Source organism: Dendrobates tinctorius, unplaced genomic scaffold (genome assembly GCF_039654945.1).
Source record: "Dendrobates tinctorius isolate UK_male_01 unplaced genomic scaffold, ASM3965494v1 ptg000154l, whole genome shotgun sequence".
Lineage (NCBI taxonomy): Eukaryota > Metazoa > Chordata > Amphibia > Anura > Dendrobatidae > Dendrobates > Dendrobates tinctorius.
Genome location: NW_027361821.1, coordinates 2,286,713 through 2,310,722, shown reverse-complemented (window position 1 = coordinate 2,310,722; position 24,010 = coordinate 2,286,713). Strand labels below are relative to the sequence as shown.

Sequence of the window (24,010 nt, the reverse complement as noted above, 5' to 3'; positions counted from 1 at the left end):
ACCCACCCGGTGGAATTCAACGTTACATATGTTGGAGCGGTTGTGTGAGCAGCAGGCAGCAGTCATGGAGTACCAGCTGCATCAGGCGCAAACAAGTCGCACTGTGCGCCGTTCACACTTCAGCACCATTGAGTGGGCCTCTATGAAGGACATCTGCCTCGTTTTGCGTGCCTTCGATGAATCCACGCGGATGGCGAGTGCAGATAATGCACTAGTCAGCATGACTGTCCCCCTTATCTGCCTGCTTCAACAAACACTGCAAGCACTAAGGGATGAGGTTTCAGAAGAGGTGGAGGATGAGGAGTCCCAAATGCCATCTGCTTCTGGACAGTCTGCGCTACGTGTTTCCTCACAAAGGCCTAGGCAGGGGACACTTTGTGAGGAGGATGAGGAGGAGTCGATGGAGGAGGAAGACATCTCTCCAGAGGAGGGAGGTACACAAACCTCTACTCAGTATGTACAGCGAGGGTGGGGTGATGCAGAGCAGGCCGAGGTCACGCCTCAAACAGGGGACAGCGGTTCTTTGGCAGTTGGGAGTCTGCAGCACATGGTTGATTTCATGCTGCAGTGCCTGAGAAACGACCGCCGCATCGCCCACATTCTCGTCTCGGCTGATTATTGGGTGTACACCCTCCTAGATCCTCGCTACCGGGACAGCGTACAAAGGCTCATACCAACGTTGAACCGGGAGCGTAAAATGCGGGAGTACGAAGAGTCACTGGTGCAGTCCATAATGTTTTCCATTCCACCCGACAGCATTGTTGCTAGTGCTTTACAAAGCAGCTCTGTGCGTCGAGGCAGTGGAGGAAACTCTGCACAAAGAGGGAGCAGAGGCAGTGCCGCAGCACAAGGCAAGACCACTATGGCCCAAATGTGGCAAAGTTTTGTGTGTCCACCACAATTGTCTACACCATCAGCGACGCCTCGAGTCAGCAGGAGGCAACGCTTCCGTCAGATGGTGTCAGACTACATGTCTTGCCCTGTCGCTGTACTCCCAGATGGCTCTTCCCCCTTCAAGTTTTGGGTCTCAAAGCTGGATACATAGCCAGAGCTTAGCCAGTATGCATTGGAGGTGCTGGCTTGCCCTGCTGCCAGTGTATTATCGGAACGTGTCTTTAGTGCCGCAGGTGGTGTACTAACAGACCGTCGCACGCGACTATCTTCCGATAATGTTGACCGGCTGACTTTTCTGAAAATGAACAAGGCCTGGATCTCCAAAGACTTTGCCATTCCTCTTACAGACTAAATTAGTGGTTGGCAACTGTATCCAGGTCTGCTGGTGTGTTCATTTTTCTACCACCTGAACTATAATCCCTGTGCTTCAACACAGCCAGTTGTCGCTCAGATGTGTCGTCTGCACAGAGAAACACACTAGCTCCTGTGTTAGTGGGGTTCAGTAATGCCAGCTAATCCCCTGCTGTGTGGACGGCAGAGTCACCAGCTCCATCAACATTCAAACCACTACTGATTTTTAACCGTGCCCAACTTAGGTCTCTGGCTCCACTGTCTCTACTATTTCCCCTGACCTCCAACCCCGCCATCTACATCTCTGAAGTGGCGTCAGCACAATCTACACTTGTTCCTGTGTTCCTGTGGCTCAGTCCCATCAGTTTATCCCCTGATGTGTGTCCGGCAAGGTCTCCTGCTCTGTCCACATTCCCATAACCAGTAGTGGGAATGAGGACAGAGCTGGCGAACTTGCCGGACAAACATCAGGGGATCAACTGACGGGACTGAGCACCAGTAACACAGGAACAAGTGTAGATTGTGCTGACGCCACTTCAGAGATGTAGCTGGCGGGGTTGGAGGCCAGGGTAAATAGTAGAGACAGTGGAGCCAGAGGCCTAAGTGGAGCATGGTTAGAATCAGTAGTAGTCCACAACCTCCATAAAAATCGCTGCCCATTGGCCTCTGCATGCGGCATGCGTAATCCTGGGCTCCAACAGCGTCAGTTGGTGTTCAGAAGTGTCGTCTCCACAGAGCCAAACACATTCGTTCAAGTGTTAGTGGGTTTCAGCACTGCCAGCTGTTCCCCTGCTGTGGAGATGGCAAGTCTCCTGCTGCCTTCACCTGCCAAAATCCAGTAGGCCCCAGCCTGCTCCTCGCCTAATCCTGGGCTCCAACAGCGTCAGTTGGTGTTCAGAAGTGTCGTCTCCACAGAGCCAAACACATTCGTTCAAGTGTTAGTGGGGTTCAGCACTGCCAGCTGTTCCCCTGCTGTGGAGATGGCAGTCTCTCCTGCTGTCTCCGCATTACAAAGACAGTAGGCCTCTGCCTACACCCTCCTATTTCCTGGGCTTCAACACAGCCAGTTGTAGTTCGGAAGTGCCGTCCACACGGAAAGAGACACTTGCTCCCGTGTCTCAGTGGGGTTCAGTAACGTCAGCTGATCCCCTGCTGTGTGGATGGCAGTCTCTCCTGCTGTCACCTCATTCAAAATACAGTAGGCCTCTGCCTACACCCTCCTATTTCCTGGGCTTCAACACAGCCAGTTGTAGTTCGGAAGTGCCGTCCACACGGAAAGAGACACTTGCTCCCGTGTCTCAGTGGGGTTCAGTAACGTCAGCTGATCCCCTGCTGTGTGGATGGCAGTCTCTCCTGCTGTCACCTCATTCAAAATACAGTAGGCCTCTGCCTACACCCTCCTATTTCCTGGGCTTCAACACAGCCAGTTGTAGTTCGGAAGTGCTGTCCACACGGAAAGAGACACTTGCTCCCGTGTCTCAGTGGGGTTCAGTAACGTCAGCTGATCCCCTGCTGTGTGGATGGCAGTCTCTCCTGCTGTCACCTCATTCAAAATACAGTAGGCCTCTGCCTACACCCTCCTATGTCCTGGGCTTCAACACAGCCAGTTGTAGTTCGGAAGTGCCGTCCACACGGAAAGAGATACTTGCTCCCGTGTCTCAGTGGGGTTCAGTAACGTCAGCTGATCCCCTGCTGTGTGGATGGCAGTCTCTCCTGCTGTCACCTCATTCAAAATACAGTAGGCCTCTGCCTACACCCTCCTATTTCCTGGGCTTCAACACAGCCAGTTGTAGCTCGGAAGTGCCGTCCACACGGAAAGAGACACTTGCTCCCGTGTCTCAGTGGGGTTCAGTAACGTCAGCTGATCCCCTGCTGTGTGGATGGCAGTCTCTCCTGCTGTCACCTCATTCAAAATACAGTAGGCCTCTGCCTACACCCTCCTATTTCCTGGGCTTCAACACAGCCAGTTGTAGTTCGGAAGTGCCGTCCACACGGAAAGAGACACTTGCTCCCGTGTCTCAGTGGGGTTCAGTAACGTCAGCTGATCCCCTGCTGTGTGGATGGCAGTCTCTCCTGCTGTCACCTCATTCAAAATACAGTAGGCCTCTGCCTACACCCTCCTATGTCCTGGGCTTCAACACAGCCAGTTGTAGTTCGGAAGTGCCATCCACACGGAAAGAGATACTTGCTCCCGTGTCTCAGTGGGGTTCAGTAACGTCAGCTGATCCCCTGCTGTGTGGATGGCAGTCTCTCCTGCTGTCACCTCATTCAAAATACAGTAGGCCTCTGCCTACACCCTCCTATTTCCTGGGCTTCAACACAGCCAGTTGTAGCTCGGAAGTGCCGTCCACACGGAAAGAGACACTTGCTCCCGTGTCTCAGTGGGGTTCAGTAACGTCAGCTGATCCCCTGCTTTGTGGATGGCAGTCTCTCCTGCTGTCACCTCATTCAAAATACAGTAGGCCTCTGCCTACACCCTCCTATTTCCTGGGCTTCAACACAGCCAGTTGTAGCTCGGAAGTGCCGTCCACACGGAAAGAGACACTTGCTCCCGTGTCTCAGTGGGGTTCAGTAACGTCAGCTGATCCCCTGCTGTGCGGATGGCAGTCTCTCCTGCTGTCTCCGCATTACAAAGACAGTAGGCCTCTGCCTACACCCTCCTATTTCCTGGGCTTCAACACAGCCAGTTGTAGCTCGGAAGTGCCGTCCACACGGAAAGAGACACTTGCTCCCGTGTCTCAGTGGGGTTCAGTAACGTCAGCTGATCCCCTGCTGTGTGGATGGCAGTCTCTCCTGCTGTCACCTCATTCAAAATACAGTAGGCCTCTGCCTACACCCTCCTATTTCCTGGGCTTCAACACAGCCAGTTGTAGTTCGGAAGTGCCGTCCACACGGAAAGAGACACTTGCTCCCGTGTCTCAGTGGGGTTCAGTAACGTCAGCTGATCCCCTGCTGTGTGGATGGCAGTCTCTCCTGCTGTCACCTCATTCAAAATACAGTAGGCCTCTGCCTACACCCTCCTATGTCCTGGGCTTCAACACAGCCAGTTGTAGTTCGGAAGTGCCGTCCACACGGAAAGAGATACTTGCTCCCGTGTCTCAGTGGGGTTCAGTAACGTCAGCTGATCCCCTGCTGTGTGGATGGCAGTCTCTCCTGCTGTCACCTCATTCAAAATACAGTAGGCCTCTGCCTACACCCTCCTATTTCCTGGGCTTCAACACAGCCAGTTGTAGCTCGGAAGTGCCGTCCACACGGAAAGAGACACTTGCTCCCGTGTCTCAGTGGGGTTCAGTAACGTCAGCTGATCCCCTGCTGTGTGGATGGCAGTCTCTCCTGCTGTCTCCGCATTACAAAGACAGTAGGCCTCTGCCTACACCCTCCTATTTCCTGGGCTTCAACACAGCCAGTTGTAGCTCGGAAGTGCCGTCCACACGGAAAGAGACACTTGCTCCCGTGTCTCAGTGGGGTTCAGTAACGTCAGCTGATCCCCTGCTGTGTGGATGGCAGTCTCTCCTGCTGTCACCTCATTCAAAATACAGTAGGCCTCTGCCTACACCCTCCTATTTCCTGGGCTTCAACACAGCCAGTTGTAGTTCGGAAGTGCCGTCCACACGGAAAGAGATACTTGCTCCCGTGTCTCAGTGGGGTTCAGTAACGTCAGCTGATCCCCTGCTGTGTGGATGGCAGTCTCTCCTGCTGTCTCCGCATTACAAAGACAGTAGGCCTCTGCCTACACCCTCCTATTTCCTGGGCTTCAACACAGCCAGTTGTAGTTCGGAAGTGCCGTCCACACGGAAAGAGACACTTGCTCCCGTGTCTCAGTGGGGTTCAGTAACGTCAGCTGATCCCCTGCTGTGTGGATGGCAGTCTCTCCTGCTGTCACCTCATTCAAAATACAGTAGGCCTCTGCCTACACCCTCCTATGTCCTGGGCTTCAACACAGCCAGTTGTAGTTCGGAAGTGCCGTCCACACGGAAAGAGACACTTGCTCCCGTGTCTCAGTGGGGTTCAGTAACGTCAGCTGATCCCCTGCTTTGTGGATGGCAGTCTCTCCTGCTGTCACCTCATTCAAAATACAGTAGGCCTCTGCCTACACCCTCCTATTTCCTGGGCTTCAACACAGCCAGTTGTAGTTCGGAAGTGCCGTCCACACGGAAAGAGATACTTGCTCCCGTGTCTCAGTGGGGTTCAGTAACGTCAGCTGATCCCCTGCTGTGTAGATGGCAAAGTCTCCTGCTGCCTACACAGTCATACCACTACTGATTTTTAACCGTGCTCCAATTAGGCCTGTGGCTCCACTGTCTCTCGTATTTCCCCTGTCCTCCAACCCTGCCAGTTACAGCTCCGAAGTGGCGTCTGCACAATCCACACTTGTTCCTGTGTTACAGGTGTTCAGTCCGGTCAGTTAATCCCCTGATGTGTGTCCGGCAATGTCGCCTGCTCTGTCCACATTCCCATAATGGGAATGTGGACAGAGCAGGCGACATTGCCGGACACACATCAGGGGATTAACTGACCGGACTGAACACCTGTAACACAGGAACAAGTGTGGATTGTGCAGACGCCACTTCGGAGCTGTAACTGGCGGGGTTGGAGGACAGGGGAAATACGAAAATCAGTGAAGCCACAGGCCTAAGTGGAGCTTGGTTCAAATTAGTAGTCTACAACCGATCTTAAAATTTCTTCAATGCAGCCTCAGCCTGCTCCGTGCTTGTCCCTGGGCTTCAACACAGCCAGTTGTTGCTCGGAAGTGCCGTCTTCACAGAGTAAAACACTAGCTCCTGTGTTTGTGGGGTTCAGTAACGTCAGCTGTTCCCCTGCTGTTTTGATGGCAATCTGTCCTGCTGCCTCCAAATTGACAGCACATCAGGCCTCAGCCTGCTAAGTGCTTGTCCTGGGCTCCAACATCGCCAGTTGCTGCTCATAACTGACTTTGGCACGGGTACTCCCTCCTGCCCAGCTTGGTTCCAGCCCTGCCTGCTGTTTCCGGGAAGTGTCAATGTCAGTTTGCCACCCCAAGTTGCCATGTCGTGTTGCGGTTGGGTTAGCCGAGGCTAGGGTGCCAGCAGTTTAGGTGCTTCCTATGTGGACTGCGGGTTCTGGTAAGAAAGGCTTGTTCCATAGTGCCAGTAAGACAAGCACCCCCTGTAGGACTGTGTGATTCGGTAACTGCGGCCAGCTTGCGGCATGCCAACTTTGCTTTTCAGGGGTAACTTCTGATACCCCTCCGGGTTCCAGCACCGTCAGCTGGTTCTCGTCAGAGCCTTTGGCCTAGGTGCCTCCATCTCGGTATCAGAGTTCCGGCAACGTCTGCTGGTCCTTGGTAGTGCTTTGTAGCACAGGTACCTCCTGCTTAGTAACCGGGTTCCAGCACCGTCAGCTGGTCCTCGGTTGTGCCATTGGCTCTTATTCCTTCTGCTGCCCCTCCGGGTGCCAGCACTGTCAGCTGGTCCTCGCTATTTCCATTTGCTCTTGCAGCTTATGCTACCCCTCCGGGTTCCTGCACCGTCAGCTGGTTCTCGTCAGAGCCTTTGGCCTAGGTGCCTCCATCTCGGTATCCGAGTTCCGGCAACGTCTGCTGGTCCTTGGTAGTGCTTTGTAGCACAGGTACCTCCTGCTTAGTAACCGGGTTCCAGCACCGTCAGCTGGTCCTTGGTTGTGCCATTGGCTCTTATTCCTTCTGCTGCCCCTCCGGGTGCCAGCACTGTCAGATGGTCCTCGCTATTTCCATTTGCTCTTGCAGCTTATGCTACCCCTCCGGGTTCCAGCACCGTCAGCTGGTTCTCGTCAGAGCCTTTGGCCTAGGTGCCTCCATCTCGGTATCCGAGTTTCGGCAACGTCTGCTGGTCCTTGGTAGTGCTTTGTAGCACAGGTACCTCCTGCTTAGTAACCGGGTTCCAGCACCGTCAGCTGGTCCTCGGTAGTGCCATTGGCTCTTGTTCCTTCTGCTGCCCCTCCCGGTGCCAGTACCGTCAGCTGGTTCAAGAGGACAAAGAACAGGAAGACAACCACCAAGATGCAGAACAACAAGAGAGAGAAGACAAAGAAGCATAAAAAAAACAAAGCAGAAGAACATTAAGCATAAGACTAATACTCTGAGCAAATGATATCTTATTTATAAGCAGAAGAAGACTAAGCAGTGTATGGGGGTGAGTCCGTTCCTCCTCGTGGTGCCCCTGGAAAAGGCCTGCTGCTGCAGGCCAAACTGAACGCGGACAAATCCTGTTGTAAATCTTTTGTGACAGGCAGAACGGAAGGTGTAAACTTCTAACTTTTCCAGATAACAACTACAGGAATGCCTGACACAAACAAGAATATGATGAAGAAGAATAGGAAGAAGATGAAGAAGTTGAATATGTAGAATAATAATTGTTGAATAAGAAGAATATGAAGAATGTAAGAAAAGGAAGAAGAAGAAGAATGTAAAAAAAGGAAGTAGAAGAATTTAAAAAAGGAAGAAGAAGAAGAAGAATGTAAAAAAAGGAATAAGAAGAATGTAAAAAAAGGAATAAGAAGAAGAATGTAAAAAAAGGAATAAGAAGAAGAATGTAAAAAAAGGAAGAAGAAGAAGAAGAATGTAAAAAAAGGAAGAAGAAGAAGAAGAAGAATGTAAAAAAAGGAATAAGAAGAAGGTAAAAAAAGGAAGAAGAATAAGAAAGAAGAAGAAGACATACATGTCTGGCAAAATATAAATGAGGCTAACATAGTCAATATCTTTGTAACTCCTAACATCTTTAAAAAAAAAAGTTTAATTCCTGCTATTCCATTTGATTGGGCTAAACCTCTATGGGTTTAATGTCTCCTCCACCTCCCACAATACATTCTACATTATTCTTAGTTGTTTTTCTTCATGTAGAATTAACCTACAAGGAAAGAAAGGGTTTTTTTTAATTCCGATATTTTGGCCCCATTGACTTGCATTGGTTCCCGGTATCGGAATCGGCGATACCGATACTTTTTTTTTAAGATCGGCCGATCCATTCCGATCCGATATTTTCAAGTATCGGCTGGTATCGCTCAACTCTAGTCTGTTAGGACTGCAGTAACCCCTGCGTCTAAAAACAGCTGCCGAATGTAGTTTTGAGAGCTGACCCACAACCAAAATAAATGAAGAATTTCTCATGTTCCTCTCTGGTTTCACAGGCCATCTTACCCTTTATGTCTAGTCTCTACACAACTGTTTTGTTAGACCTTGTGAAAGAATCCCAGACCCTTTTCCTGCCACTACCAATACTTATCATGTCCCTGACATCTTCCTTTCACCAGCTATTTTGAGAAATGCTAATCACAATTGGCGCACAGTAAAGCGTCAGTGGCGAAGACGGCCAGATGTCTGCACACCACAGAGAACAATGTTACAATGTCGCTGACTGCTTTTCTGTGCCTTCTACTCTATTGTAAGCACCCATAAGCCAATGTCCTAGTTTTATATGCTTGGAGTCACACACAATCATATACAGTGCCTTGAAAAAGTATTCATACCCGTGAACTTTTCCACATTGTTTTGCTCATTTGCTTTTAAAGGGAATCTGTCACCTATTTTTTCGACTATAAGCTGCAGCCACCGCTATCAGGGGCTTATCTACAGTATTCTGTAATGCTTTCCACCAGTCTTTCACACTGCTTTTGGGTGACCTTATGCCACTCCTGGTATAAAAATTTAAGCAGTTCTTTCTTTGATGGCTTGTGACTATCCATCATCCTCTTGATTACATTCCAGAGGTTTTTAATGGGGTTCAGGTCTGGAGATTGGGCTGGCCATGACAGGGATTTGATGTGGTGGTCCTTCATCCACACATTGATTGACCTAGCTGTGTGGCATGGCGCATTGTCCTGCTGGAAAAAACAGTCCTCAGAGTTGGGGAACATTGCCTGAGCAGAAAGAATCACCTGTTTTTCCAGGATAACCTTGTATGTGGCTTGATTTGTACGTCCTTCGCATAGATTAACCTGCCCAATTCCAGCCTTGCTGAAGCATCCCCAGATCATCACCGATCCTCCACCAAATTTCACAGTGGGCGGAAGACACTGTGCCTTGTATGCTTCTCACCCGGCACAGTGTGTCAGGGGCGATAACGGACCGCCCCCGACACGTTAACTCCTTGCACACCGCGATCAAACACGATCGCGGTGTATCGGGGGTTAAAGGGAAGCATTGGCAGGGAGGGGGCTCCCTCTGTGCTTCCCTGAGCCCCCCACAGCAGCGCAATGTGCAGCGCTGCTGCGGGGGGCTCCATCCCTGCAGGTCCCCGGATCCAAGATGACGACGGGGACCTTTGGGGGCCTGCAGGTTGCTGGCTTCCTCATGCCTGCCAAGCGCAGGCAAGGAGGAAGCCTTGTGCACTGCCTGTGACAGATTGCTGATCTGTCACAGTGATATGTGATGTGACAGATCAGCGATCTGTCACAGGACAGTGATGTCCCACCTGGGACAATGTAATAAAGTTAAAAACAAAAGTGTAAAAATAATTTAAGAAAAATCGCTAAATTAAAAACTCCCTAATTCACTTTTTGGAAATAAAAAAAAAAAAAAAAGTACACATATTTGGTATCGCCGCTCCGTAACGACCTGCCCTGTAAAACTGTCCCATTGGTGAACCCCTTAAAAATTAAAAATAAAAAACGAAGCAAAAAATAATGATTTATTATCATACCGCCGAACAAAAAGTGCAATAACGCGCGATCAAAAAGACGCATATAAATATGCATGGTACTGCTGAAAACGTCATCTTGTCCCGCAAAAAAACGAACTGCCATACAGCGTCATCAGTGAAAAAATAAAAAAAGTTATAGCTCGCAGAATAAAGCAATGCAAAAATAATTATTTTTTATATAAAATTGTTTTCATTGCATAAAAGCGCCAAAACAAAGAAAGACCTAAATGAGGTATCGCTGTAACCGTACTGACCCGAAGAATAAAACCGCTTTATCAATTTTACCGCACGCGGAACGGTGTAAACGCACCCCCCCCAAAAGAAATTCATGAAACGCTGGTTTTTGTTCATTCTGCATCCCAAAAATCGGAATAAAAAGCGATCAAAAGATGTCACATGCCCGAACATGATACCAATAAAAACATCAACTCGTCCCGCAAAAAATAAGACCTCACATGACTCAGTGGGTCAAAATATGGAAAAATTATAGCTCTCAATGTGTGGTGATGCAAAAACTATTTTTACAATAAAAAGCGTCTTTTAGCGTGTGACAGCTGCCAAACATAAAAACCCGCCATAAATAGTAAATCAAACCCCCGTTATCACCCCCTTAGTTAGGGAAAAATAATCAAATTTAAAAAATATATTTATTTCCATTTTCCCGTTAGGGTTAGGGTTGGGGCTAGGGTTAGGGCTGAGATTGGGGTTAGGGTTGGAGTTAGAATTGGGGGGTTTCCACTGTTTGGGCACATCAGGGGCTCTCCAAATGCAACATGGCGTCTGATCTCAATTCCAGCCAATTCTGCATTGAAAAAGTCAAATGGTGCTCCTTCCCTTCCAAGCTCTGCCATGCGCCCAAACAGTGTTTTACCCCCACATGTAGGGTATCAGCGTACTCAGGACAAATTGCAAAACAACTTTTGGGGTCCAATTTCTCCTGTTGCGCTTAGGAAAATAAAAAATTGGGGGCAAAAATATCATTTTTGTGGAAAAAAAATGATTTTTTTTTTTATTTTCATGCCCGGGCGTTATAAACTTCTGTGAAGCACTTGGGGGTTCAAAGTGCTCACCACACATCTAGATAAGTTCCTTGGGGGGTCTAGTTTCCAAAATGGGGTCACTTGTGGGGTTTCCACTGTTTAGGTACATCAGGGGCTCTCCAAACGTCACATGGCGTCCGATCTGAATTCTAGCCAATTTTGCATTGAAAAAGTCAAACGGCGCTCCTTCCCTTCGGAGCTCTGCCATGCGCCAAAACAGTGGTTCCCCTCCACATATCAGGTATCAGCGTACTAAGGACAAACTGCACAATAACTTTTGCAGTCCAACTTCTCCTGTTACCCTTGGTAAAATAAAAAAAATTGAACATGAAGTATTTTTTTTTGTGAAAAAAAGTTAATGTTCATTTTCTTTTAAATGTTCAAAAAATTCCTGTGAAGCACCTGAAGGGTTAATAAACTTGTTGAATGTGGTTTTGAGCACCTTGAGGGGTGCAGTTTTTAGAATGTTGTCACTTTTGGGTATTTTCTATCATATAGACCCCTCAAAGTGGCTTCAAATGTGATGTGGTCCGTAAAAATAAAATGGTGTTGCAAAAATGAGAAATCGCTGGTCAACTTTTAACCCTTATAATTTCCTAAGACAAAAAAATTTGGGTTCCAAAATTGTGCTGATGTAAAGTAAACATGTGGGAAATGTTACTTAAGTTTTTGTGATTTAAGGGCATAAAAATTCAAAGTTGGAAAATTGCGAAAATTTTCGCCAAATTCCCGTTTTTTTTTACAAATAAACACAAGTTATTTGAATGAAATTTTACCACTAACATGAAGTACAATATGTCACGAGAAAACAATGTCAGAATCACCAGGATCCATGGAAGCGTTTCAGAGTTATGACCTCATAAAGGGACAGTGGTCAGAATTGTAAAAATTGGCTCGGTCATGAACGTGCAAACCACCCTTGGGGGTTAAGGGGTTAAATAAGATTTGGCTCAGGTGATCACCTAATCAGAAGCGCATTAAGTAGAATGAAGTGTACTCTGGTTGGAATTCAACTGACACTGGAATGGAATGGCTGTCAGACATGTTGAGAAGCTGACTTTTATAAAACTGTGCAGTGGTCTCTTAATATCTGCAAGAGCTGTATATGATATCAACACTTCGATTTTAGTTTTTTATTTTATGAACTAGCCAAATGCAAAGGGAATGAACAAAATGAAAACTAAATCATATCATTATTTTCCTCTGCCTTCAAACCAGCATTAACTGTAGGATTTTAGTTTGGTGTCTGTCGCACAGTGTAGGGACCATTCTTGTTGGGTACTGTTGGTCAGCTCCTATTTAAAAAAAGAAAAACAAGTACAAATGCTTTAATACAGCGAGTAGGAGCTAATCTGCTGTACCAGAGAGCAGCCAGGAAACAGTATGATCAAGCTGCCATGTTCTGTTCTGTCACACTGAACAATCAGCCGCTGTTGGTGGAGTGCTGAGTATAATTCCCCCTTATACAAAAACCTGAACTTCTCCAGTTTTGCTCAGTGTTTACTGTTTTCTTTGAAATGGACAATGTATTAAATTCTGGTGTAAGGGTTAAACCCAAAATCACATTATAACCTATTGCTTGATTTCTTACTACTGGGACCACCATCAACCCCCACAACAGGGCACTGCAGAGCACAGTCTTGAATGGAGTGGCACCTATATTGTAAATTGAACTACCAGAAAGGGCCAAGTACAGAGCACTGCTTTCTCCAGCCGTCCCATAGACGCAGAACTGAGCAGAGGTTTCATCTGCACCTTCACCTCATTCAAGACAGCTCTGCAGAGTCCTGTTCTCAGAACCGCCAATGATCCGCAAGGTTTTCTCCTACTCTATGAATGTAAACACTTTCAACTTGGGAAAGCTGAGTATCGCCTAATCTATTGGAACTAAATAGCAGAATTTTATATTATTATATTCGTCACATCTGAGATCTTGTGGAATTTCTCCAGTTCAAGTGTAGGGGGAAGCGAACACTGGCGGATCTCCAGAACAAGGCCTTGGATTAGATTAGTACAGTTAAATTGCAAGTTACAGATGTTTCAGTTTTTTGTGTTTATGTTGGGAGTTGTTCATTTTGTAAGTGATTTATAAATACCTAGGTATTTTACATGTTACAAACAAGAAAAATATTTAACATACTTTAAGGTTTTTTTTATCAACAAAAAAAAAAAAAAGTGCTGGCATCACAATATATATAATATAATATAATACAGTTTCAGTCCATAGATCATTGGGTAATCTTTCCTTAATTTTTTCAAACTTTACATCCATGTTCCATATCAACAAGTTCTCAGATGAAAGTCACAGTCTCATCATTCTATAAACTGACTTGCATAAGAACAGTTCACCATTGATGCTGGCAATTGTGCCTCATGATAAGTCCCAGGGGGTATCTAGCCAATGCCCTCAGATCCTTTGAAATGTAAGCATAGTACCCTCTTGTTGTATATCATATTTTTTTTACTGAATTCGTTGCCTGATGAAGGCCAAATATGGTAAATGGAAACTAAACCAAGATCAAATCTCATATATACAATAGTTTCAATCTTTATTAAAGGGTCATTCCCAGAAAAACATGTTCTCCTCCAACCATTATCAAGATTGGGGTTTTCGAATCTCAAAAACACTTTGTACGTTAAGTACAGGTGCATGGCTTAAATCCATTTATGCCAGATTTCTTGCCGAATTAACTTTTAATAAATCGGGGGCATACTATATAGATGTTATCTAGATGTTTAGATATTTGGTGCTTACAGACTGATGCCAAGTAAAGTATTTAAGAACTTTCTCACTAACCATATTTTTCTGTGTTTTTACCAGGTTTAGGACATGGCCATAGTAATTGACAGCTTTGAGGTGACAGCGATTATTTGCAATGTGTCAGCTATTTGTTAAAAAAAGATGATGAACGTCCGGATTGTTGGCTCCTCTGCGAACACACCTCACACTTACTTCGACTTTCATTTTACGCAGTAAGTTTTTTTTTAAATTGAGCAATCCTTGTTGGGTCTCCTTCAGACATCCGTTTTTCATAGATATAAAGAGTACCCTTCCCATTTACATATCTGTAGTTTTTTTTGCTTTCCGTCTGTCCACAAAAGAATTACAGAGAGATGTCCATTTTTGATCCTAGTCACAGATCAAACCTGTCTATAGGTCTTTGAAAAATCACTGACAGCTTACATTGTCATCCTATTTTAACATTGCAATCAATTGTAGAAGCTTTGCAAAATCACTGGTAGGGGAGGGAGTAAACTTGTGCACACTGAAAGTTAGAACATTTTTTGCATATAAGAATAATCGTTGATGTTTGAAGCTCACTGTTATTTGTGTTCAGTTGTATAATAATGTGACAACATAGCGATTGCTAGGTCGGCCACCCTTTTTTTTTTTTTTTTTTTTTTTTTTTTTTTTCCCCCCCTTCTTGTTTTAAAAACCTCTTCGGCCCCCAAGCCTGTGTGCTCTTTAATGACCAATGTTGCAATTTTCAAACTTTTAATTTTTATGCCCTTAAACCAGATAGTCATGTCACCCAAAATAGTTAATAAATAACTATTGTTAGGAAATTATAAGGGGTTAAAAGTTACCTAACCCGATGTGAAGGACCAGGCCCCAAAAGGTCATAATTTCTACTGCTTCTACAGGGGTCCAGTTAAAAATTGATAAAGGTCATTTTTGTGCCAAAAATTGCTGGTCTTGCAAATTTATGTGGGTCATGATGAGGTTTACAAAATTATCAGGAAAAAAAGCTTTGAAAAAATCTATTTCTGGAAGGTTGATGGTGTCAGTTTGATTCCTGATTGCGCCACAAAATCAGGAATCGGTGGCTCATGATCTTCAAGGGGGTGAGGTCCATAAGGGGTCAGTAACGGTGGGCGCTAGTTCATTTTCTGACCTGTGGCGGTTCAGTATAATTTTAGGAAGATGAGGAGGAGGAAAAGTAAAGGAAGGTGACATCCTCTCCCTCACTGTCAGTGTCTAAGGCAAGGAAGGGGTATACCTCCTACACTGAATACCGTGATTGCGACAAGCTTCTCTGGTTACTGAAGAACAATTATAAGCAGTTTTTAAACTTTTATTGACAAATCCATCAAGTTTATCCAAAGACTCAACATTTACAGAGTTGACCTTTAGCTTTCTAGAATCCTGCAGCAATGTTTTTTTTTTTTTTTTCTCTCCATGTTTTAGCATGGAGACCATGTCACAAGACAAAAGTCCCTTTGTAAATAAAAACTTTGAATTTTGTTTTGTTCATGCCAGGAAACTCCCCAGATGGCCAATCTTCAAAAAGTGGGTCAAAAAACACACAAATTGTGATAAACTCCAAACACTGATTAGGTAACAATGAGTTGCCATCAGTCAGAATGTGACCAAAAAGCTTATATCCAGCTGCACAAGGAAGAATTACAGATGTCTTAAAAAATGAGTCATCACTGTAAATATTGAGTCTTTGCATAAACTTGATTAATTTGTCAGTAAAGTTTAAAAACGCAAGAAACTTTTGTTTGATGCAGCTATGTGAATGTACAATCAACTGACATTATATATATATTTTTTTTTTTTTTAATCCATGCAGGCATACACGGAATGTTTCATTGCTCATACTAGCTGGCCTCCAGCACCTCCACAATTTCTTCAGATCGGCATATAAGAGTTGTCATGGAATCTAGCCGTAGTTGCCAAGAAGAAACTTCTTGCTTAAGGCCATCCTCTTCAGTCCGTGAAACACTGATTGAGGCTACTAATAATGGAGAATCTTCCAAAATGGATAACCTCCCAATTCAGATGGGATTGTGCGTTGACCAGCAAACTACTGGAAAACAGAAAAAAAATCCCTTCAAATTCTTTGGAGGGAGAAAGAGTATTTGTACGCTGCCTAGCTTCTTTGGTGGAAAGCACAAGGGTTTAGGGAAAGGTAACTCAAGGAAATCAGTGAGTAAAAGCAAGACCCATGATGGCCTCAGTGATGTGCATGCTGAAAATGATAAAGAAGGTTATCCAGATACCAGCAGATATCATGGAAATAATCTTTCCAAAACAAGTACCCTTCCCAGTTCCCTTAGTGCAGACTCTGGCATTACGTCACCAGTTAAGCTTGACTTTAATTTCCATGATGTATCCCCAATGGGAAGCACAGAATGCTTTGAGAAAAAACTTAATGGTGATAAATCGTTTTCTTTTCCCAGACCAAAGAAAGGGCTCAAGGGGTTATTTAGTAGCATCCGCCGTCACAAGAAAAACAAAACCCCCGATCCTGAAAAGTGCGAGCGATATGACCATATAACACAGAGTGTTATATTAGAACAGCTAAATAAATATTCATCAGAAGATGGTCTGCAAGAAGAAAGTGAGCAACCAAAGATCAGCAGCCTACACTCCGATATATCAACAGAGTCTTCATTGAATGTAACTGCTGAATGTGACAAGGACGAAATGCCAATATGCTCACTAAGCTTGTCTGATGTTGCACCACACACAACAGATGAATTGCTTATGGAAACCAATGAGGTCCCTTCTTTGGGCCAAGATCATACTAGTGACTCTAAACCTGATTGCCGTATCGATTGTTCTGATCCTAAAGATCTATTTGCTGACAGTGAAAAATCTGATTGTGTTGATAGGGACCCTCTTAATTCTGCTGGTGACCAGCTAAGCCTGATGTTTGAGGATGTTTCATCCCTGAAGAGTTTCGACTCTCTTACAGGTTGTGGGGATATCATTGCTGAACAAGATATCGATAACATCAGTGACCATTCAGTTTCTGTTGAAAGAAGTAGAGAGGCAACAAAGAGAAGTTCTTGTCTTGTTACTTATCAAGGAGGTGGTGAGGAAATGGCAACACCTGATGATATGGAGGAAGAGTACCTACAGCAGCTGTTAGAAAATGGCCATGAAGAAGCAGGCTATGAAGTGGAAGATGAAAAGGAGCATGACAGTAGGTCTAAAAGCTTTACTGAAATAGAACCTACTGCTTATGCTATGGCAGCTGAAGATGCCTTTGTCGACAGGAGTGTCCTTAGTAACCCTGAATTATTAACACCTCAAAGTGATCAACAGGAGTCTGCGCCGAATAGTGATGAAGGGTACTATGACTCTACCACTCCTGGCCCTGATGACGATGGTGGAGAGGGCTTTTCCCAAAAAGAGCGTCTTCCTAGAGACAGCTACAGTGGAGATGCACTTTATGAATTTTTTGAACCTGATGACAGACTAATGAGCCCTGCACCTGGTAGAGAGACCCTCTATGACAGCAAAACGATGTGCTCAGAAATATTTGATCAGTTTTTAGACTTTAGTCTTCCCTTAGACAATGGGTTAATTCAGAATGTTGATCGGAGTAAGGGAGCAACCGAGACCGAAGAAGAACGGTTGGCCATGATTCAGAAACAGTTATTGTTCTGGGAGAGGCAGCGAGAAGCGGCAATGAAAGGAATGGATCATCTAGGTAAAGAAATATTTTCCAAAGAAAAGCAAACCGCTGAATGTGAAATTAGAAGTGCTAGCTCAACCGGCAAGAATAATGGCTGTCATATTAGAGAATATTTATTACCAAATGTGAGCAAAGATGAAGCTGACAAAGGAATTCTACATGCTCAACATGAGAAACTTGGCTGGAAAGATTTCAAGGAAACTGACTATATAAAAAAGGGAAGTTATGTACAGGACCTCAAGGGAAATGGCTTTGTAGAAGATTCTGGTTTTGAGTTGAATGTTGATAGCCTTGGAACCCAAGACCAGAATGTCACGATGATGGCAAATGTTACCAAGCTTTCCAATTCGAATGTTACCCCTATTAACCACATTCAGAATGTATTTGACTCTGACTTTTCCTCCATTTCTGGATATAGTCAGGAAAACGATTGTGAGCAAGTTGTAAACTTTTCTCAGACGCTTGTTGAGCTTGCCAATAATGGCATGTTATTTTCAAGTATTTCTGAAAGACTTGGCAGTGCTGGTTCAAGCTCCTCATTCCATCACAATCTTAATGCTCTTCCTACTATGGTGACCTTTGATATTGTAGATGTAGAAAATGAAGGTGAGTGTGAGGAACAACTAGACCTAAGTCCAGAAGATGATGCTGTTTCATCTTTTGAGGGCTTTGATCACAGCTATGTACAAGAGTCACTGGCTGAGTGTGATGAACAACTAATGCAGATGGACTCTCATCATTCTTTCCATAGTTATAACTGGGGAGTGACAAGTCTTCCTCGTCATTTGGACCAATATAAATTAACTCCTTCAAGTCCAGTTCCACTTTCACTTAACAGAAGAAGCAAGTCGCTAGACACAGAGATTTTAGAACTAGAGCTTGGCGCTTTGCATCTGCCCAAGAGTGGCTTGAAATCCTATGATGATCTTGTTCCGTGGGAGGCTGGAAAGAATTCTTGGCGGTGTGAAGACTCTTGTATACCTGGGGAAGCGTCCGCTTTTACTAGGTGTGACATGTTACAGCAGATTGTTCCAAAAAATGGACAGTTCGAATCCTATGCACCAGTTCAGCCTTCAAAACAGGGTTATACCGGAGAGCGTACGGGTTCTAGTTCAAGTAGCCAGCTGCCAGTGAACACTAGACAGATGGCGAACACTACAGACCTCTTACAGAGTAACACTAGACGGTCCCAAGAGGGCTCCATCTCCTTTCGATACCCCAGAGAAAACTCTACAAAGAAACTTGCTCGTGTCCCACCACTGGAAGAGCAGAGGGGACTAAATCTAGATTACACTTATGATCATCACACCCGTCAAAAACAAACCAGGATTAAACCAGTGGGCATTACACAAGCGATGCCCCAACAAATCAAACAAGAAGACTTGAATTTATTACCAGATTATTTGGAAAGGTCTGGGCCGACAAAGAAGGGGAGCTTGGACCATAGGGGAACATCAGCAGATGACTGGTGTAACAGCTACAGCGAATGCTCAAACGGCTAAATTATTTTATAATCAGACTTTCATTCTATGTCCTAGTAGGGAATTAAGGTTTCTATATATGCTTCTGATGTGGCTTAAATAGCCAAGCCAAAAGAAAATTTGAAGCATACTGTATTTGTTTTTACAAATGCAATATTTTTTTTCCATTATTTATTTTACTTAGTATTTTAAGGGGTGTTCCCATCTCAAGGATCCTATTTCAATATGTACTAGGTGTAATATTGATTAGTTACCTCCAATTAGATATTCTGTATAGGGGTTTTGTTTTTTTTTATATGTTATATTGCTTACTCCATGTGCAGGGTTTCTGTCACTCAGGTATGCATGGTTACGGACACTTTGGTGCTCCTGGCCACACTTGCGCAGTTAATAAGGCTGGGTTCTCAGAAGCGCACATAGTTCAAACCTGCACAGTATCTCCCTGCCCGGCCACCTCACTCCTGCACTGCACACTATCAATGACCAAATTCTTTAGAGATTCCAGACTGGATGGCTATGTAGTCAGGGCACATAGAACTCGACTGTTGATAATGTGCAGTGCAGGAGTGAGGTGGCCGGGCAGGGAGATACTGTGCAGACTCTAACTATCTGCAATCCCAAAAACCCTGCCAGTGATAAACTCCTTACTAACTGGGCAAGCGTGGCCAGGAACGCCATGGTGGCCTTATCCATAGATACCTGAGTGAGTGCGATACCCTGGACATGGGGTAAGCATTACAACGAAGAATAAAACTATACAGAATATCTAATTGGAGGTAATTGCTAATATTATTATTACACATAGTACATATTGAAATAGGATCTTTGAGATGGAAATGGCGCTTTAACCACATCATTGCAAAATGTTTGCCAATGTCACTACATTTTGTGGTTTATTTATTTTATCAGGTTGTCTAGATCTTGGGTTAACTAGTACAGAGGTGAGTCATGCCTCGTATGCATTGATTGTTTCACTAGTTTAGTCTACTAACTTCTAATGCAATCGATTACTACACCACAGTGCTTTAAACTTTTCATCGTGACTTGTTAATAAGAAAAAATAAATGTTGGAAATGAAGCTGATTTAGAGAATGTCAAGAGACATGGTCCTAAACTTATTATTGCATGAGATTATAAAAAAGCCAACAATTGTCTGATGTCACGGCTCAGCCCCATTTTGAAATTGACAGGGTCATGTTGTAATTCCAGAGACAGTCCATGGAGAAGAATGACATAATTTCTTTGGAAGGGAAACATACCCCCTCCCTCATACATTCCTTTTTGAAATGATGGTTCTGTCACCTAATTTTATACTTTTACTAAATCCTCTATTGATGTATGTTTTTAAAATGAACACCTAGGCCCCGATTAATCAAGACTGGATGAAGGGGTGCGCTGGGTTAACCAAATTCATTAGGTGTGCGCCTCTCAATGAATGTCACGTCGTTCATGTTCTGAGCACCAGTGTAAGAAACATATTCCAGTATCGAATTTTATAGTCGGACCCCCCTTTGAAAAGTCATTTATGCCAGTTGACACATCTGCACTCCATTAATAGAAGCCCAGGCTAGGCCATAGAAAAAAAAGCTGAATTTGATCAGTAATTTAATATTTTAACTTAGAAGTTTTCCGATTTTGGCCTGTGCAGATTGTGATTCTGGACAAAAAAAAATGAACACAATTTTATACATTTTCTTAAGTAAAGTAAAATAGGATAATTTTACTTTCCAAGGACATTAATTATTTCACATCCCTCACATGAAAGTTTCCAAGGTGCTTTTTCTACAAGGCTTTGATACAACGGGCAATAAGTTCTACTGTATATTATTAATTGCAGAGCAGAAGTTGGCAAAATAATGTCCGTACCACTTGAGCAGAGAAGTGTAGTTGTACCATTAGACTTTGCTGGTCCCTGCGTGATCTGTGCACTTAAGTGGAACGCTAACCGTGGATATGAATATCTATAGTTTTGGGTTTTTTTGGGAGGGGGGGAGGTTGAAACTTTTCCCACAGGATGCTGCAACTGTCAGTCTAGAAGAAATCGTGCATAACAAAAGAATTTAATCTCTTGATCAGCTCCATCTTTTGCTGGTGAAGGCTTATTCCCCCATTCCGGCCGTATTAATTCTCCTTTGTAGTAACACTTTTTTTTTTTTACTATATACAATAATACTGCAGTATTGCTGCATATAGTACAAGTGATCAATGGTTCAAGTCCCCTAGGGGAGCTGGGGGGGGGGGGAAGTCTGGGAGAATATTAATCCAAACAAAAAATAAGAATCGCCCCACTTTTTTTTGTGTAGTTAAGGATGTCAAAATGATATACACACTTGATGTTTGGTTTAATATTCTTCCAATCTTTTTTTTTTTTTTCTCTTCTCCTCCCAGTATCCCTAGGGTACTTGAACCTTTGTACTATATACATACTGCAGTATTGTTGTATACAGTAAAAAATAAAAAAGGGTTTTATGACTAGTTATTTTTTTTATTGCCCAATTAAAGCTGGAAAGCTAAACCCCCGAATCACAATGGCAGAATTGCATTTTTTTCACAATTTTACTGGATGTTAATTTTGGCAGTTCTGTACAACCCTGCTATATGGACAAGTATTTATTTCCTGTGCTGCTAATGATATGTCTGCAGAGCACCCTGTAAACTTACATTTGGGACGAGTGAAATGCCCTAATGTAATTCACAGATTCTGGTTGTTATGCTACCTATAAACCTAGTCCACACCGTGGAATATGAACAGTGTGAAGGGATTATTGGCATCTGCCTGTGAAACTGCCGACTGATGGGGACATGCTCATGAGCATGGAGCCTCCTGTAACAGTTTGCCTGTGATTTAATGACATTCGTAAGTTTCTTCTGTCAAATTTGTGTATAAATTGGATAGGAGAGATAAAACATAGGCTTTTCCACTGAGCTGTCTGACAATACTCACGTAAAACAGTTCTACACTACACAGCAGTGTGAACTTGTGCCACGTGACCCCACACGGTGCCATATTCTAATTGTGGATATATGGATGAGCCTGGGAGTTTATTCATGTCCAGTATAGTTCTTGCAGTGCATGTTGACTCTTAGCAGAATTGTCATGTATAAACCCAGCCTTGCCACAGTCTACATTTTAGAAGCTCTACTGTTTGGACCTCCAATTGGGCATCGCTGTCTATGGACTCTAGCTAGCACCATGGTCTTTAGATCTGTCTTCTGATGCAGCCACCAGGATGACTTCACAGGCAATGGTCACAAGTCCAGATTATACGGACTGCTACATTTTTTTTTTTTTGTAATCAGACCAAACTCCAGTGGTGACCCCCAACAACATCTGTCAGCGGAGGTGGTGGCATGCTTCTTGTTTCAATGTAATGGAACTTGCTGGTGTTACCCATTATAGTGACTGTAGGATACATTTGTGTCCATTCTCTGATATTCGCCTGTCTTTTCATAAGCCAACACTTTTCTTTTTATATACAATATATGGTTGTACAGAAGGAAATGTAATTTATTACTGTTACTTTTTTTAAAGATGGTTAAACCAGAAAAATAAAGAAAGTTGTGTACAGCCACTTGTCTTGTGATTTTAGTAGTTGGTGCAGATGCTCTCCTCCATGCAGTGGCTCGTAGACTCTTCTCCGTATGTGATGGTTGGTGGATTAATGTGTTTTTCTCTAGAGAGCAGGTTGCTGCCATTTATTCAGAATGCTGCTCTAATCCCCATGTAGATTAATTTACTCCCCTTTCTATTTTGCAAGGACCGTCCATATGTACAGTAGATTATTTTACATTAGGTTCAGCATGTGTGGCGAAGAGTTGTTTCCCTTTTGTCTGAAAGACATTAGTAATGGGCACATTATGAATACAACTTCCACCCACTTTATAGTTGATGCACACACTTGCTCTACAACTTACTCGTACGCCTCCTACTCAAGAATCTTGCAGTCTTAATTATGTGGATCCCAATTTTATCATTTGTGGAAATTAAGATTTGGGCTAAATCAGAGTATATACACTAAGGGCTCTTACTTTAATATGTTGTATGAAAGATAGTTACCGAGTGGTTTGGTGGGGGTGGGGTGCAGTACATGAAATATATACATAAATATCTCCAGTCCTGACCAATGCACAGAGCATTAAAAGGATTTTCTTGGAAAACTTTACCCTCCCTGGCTTCTGCTAGTTTAAAATAATAAACTTGGATGTTTCTCACTCTCCCCACATCCAGCTCTGTATCCATACCAGCTCTGTTAATGTAGAGGGCAGCGGTCGGTGGTTCTATGTGCTGTAGTCGTGGTATCACTGCTGCAGGCGATCTGCACAGAACAGGAGCTATGATGGATTCGCAGTGCTGGAACTGAAAGAGCGAGTAACACTGATTTTTATTATTCTCGCCTTGGCGCTGGCCATTGAAACTGTGAATACTGTTGCCAGCTTTTCAGAAGTGTCTTGTCAGTGATTGTATTGCCCATTAAGCATAAGTTCTGGAGCATTTCTTACAACTCTAGGTTTTGCTGTCATTCTGTTATTCATCCTATGCGTTTGTGAATAGATTGATAACTGGGTGTTAATATTAGGAGAATGCCTCTTCAGAGACTGATATTGTTGCACTTCTGCTCAGGAACAGGGATAATAGCCAGTTGTCAGTTTATTCATGGCAACAGCATAACAGTTATTTTATGGGTGTCCATGCAGTCCAGTAAAGGGCATTGCTACTTGACCCTATAATTGGCTGAATGGGTATCCATAAGAACACATTCCTGATTGGCTGATCAGTGTCTAGATTATATGGGTAAAACAACCAAATCTGTTTTTTTGGGTGATGAGAATGTTTAAGGGTTCCTAAAAAATCATTGTCAGAAGTGCATCACCAGGGGTTTGCAAAAATATTCAAACTGAAGAATCATATAAATGTGTTTATTCCCCAAGAAATGCTCACGTAAAAGCTCCTTAAACCAGTGTGGAGGAACTTACTGTCGATTTAGAGCCTCTTAGGGTCGGCCGCCCCATGATGCAGAATTAAGATCATGAATTCTCCCCTAAAAATAAAGTTGTTACAAAGTTGAATGAAGGCACATTTCACAATACCTGTGCCATTCATGTGCCTTTGTATAAATGGGTAGGTTTTTTTACTTTTTTTTTTTTTTTGGATCAGGAAG

General features: G+C 43.9%; 1 protein-coding gene across 1 annotated transcript in view; it reads left to right on the top strand.

Annotated features, from left to right (window-relative positions):
• AMER1 (APC membrane recruitment protein 1) overlaps nucleotides 1–22,419 on the top strand; it is a 28,524-nt gene extending 6,105 nt beyond the window's left edge. Inside the window, exons 2-3 of the mRNA XM_073547564.1 lie at nucleotides 13,761–13,912; nucleotides 15,517–22,419. Coding sequence (XP_073403665.1) covers nucleotides 15,600–18,872 — 3,273 coding nt within the window. The 5' untranslated portion in view covers nucleotides 13,761–13,912; nucleotides 15,517–15,599 and the 3' untranslated portion in view covers nucleotides 18,873–22,419. The remainder of the gene's footprint in view (nucleotides 1–13,760; nucleotides 13,913–15,516) is intronic.
• Nucleotides 22,420–24,010: the final 1,591 nt, after the last annotated feature.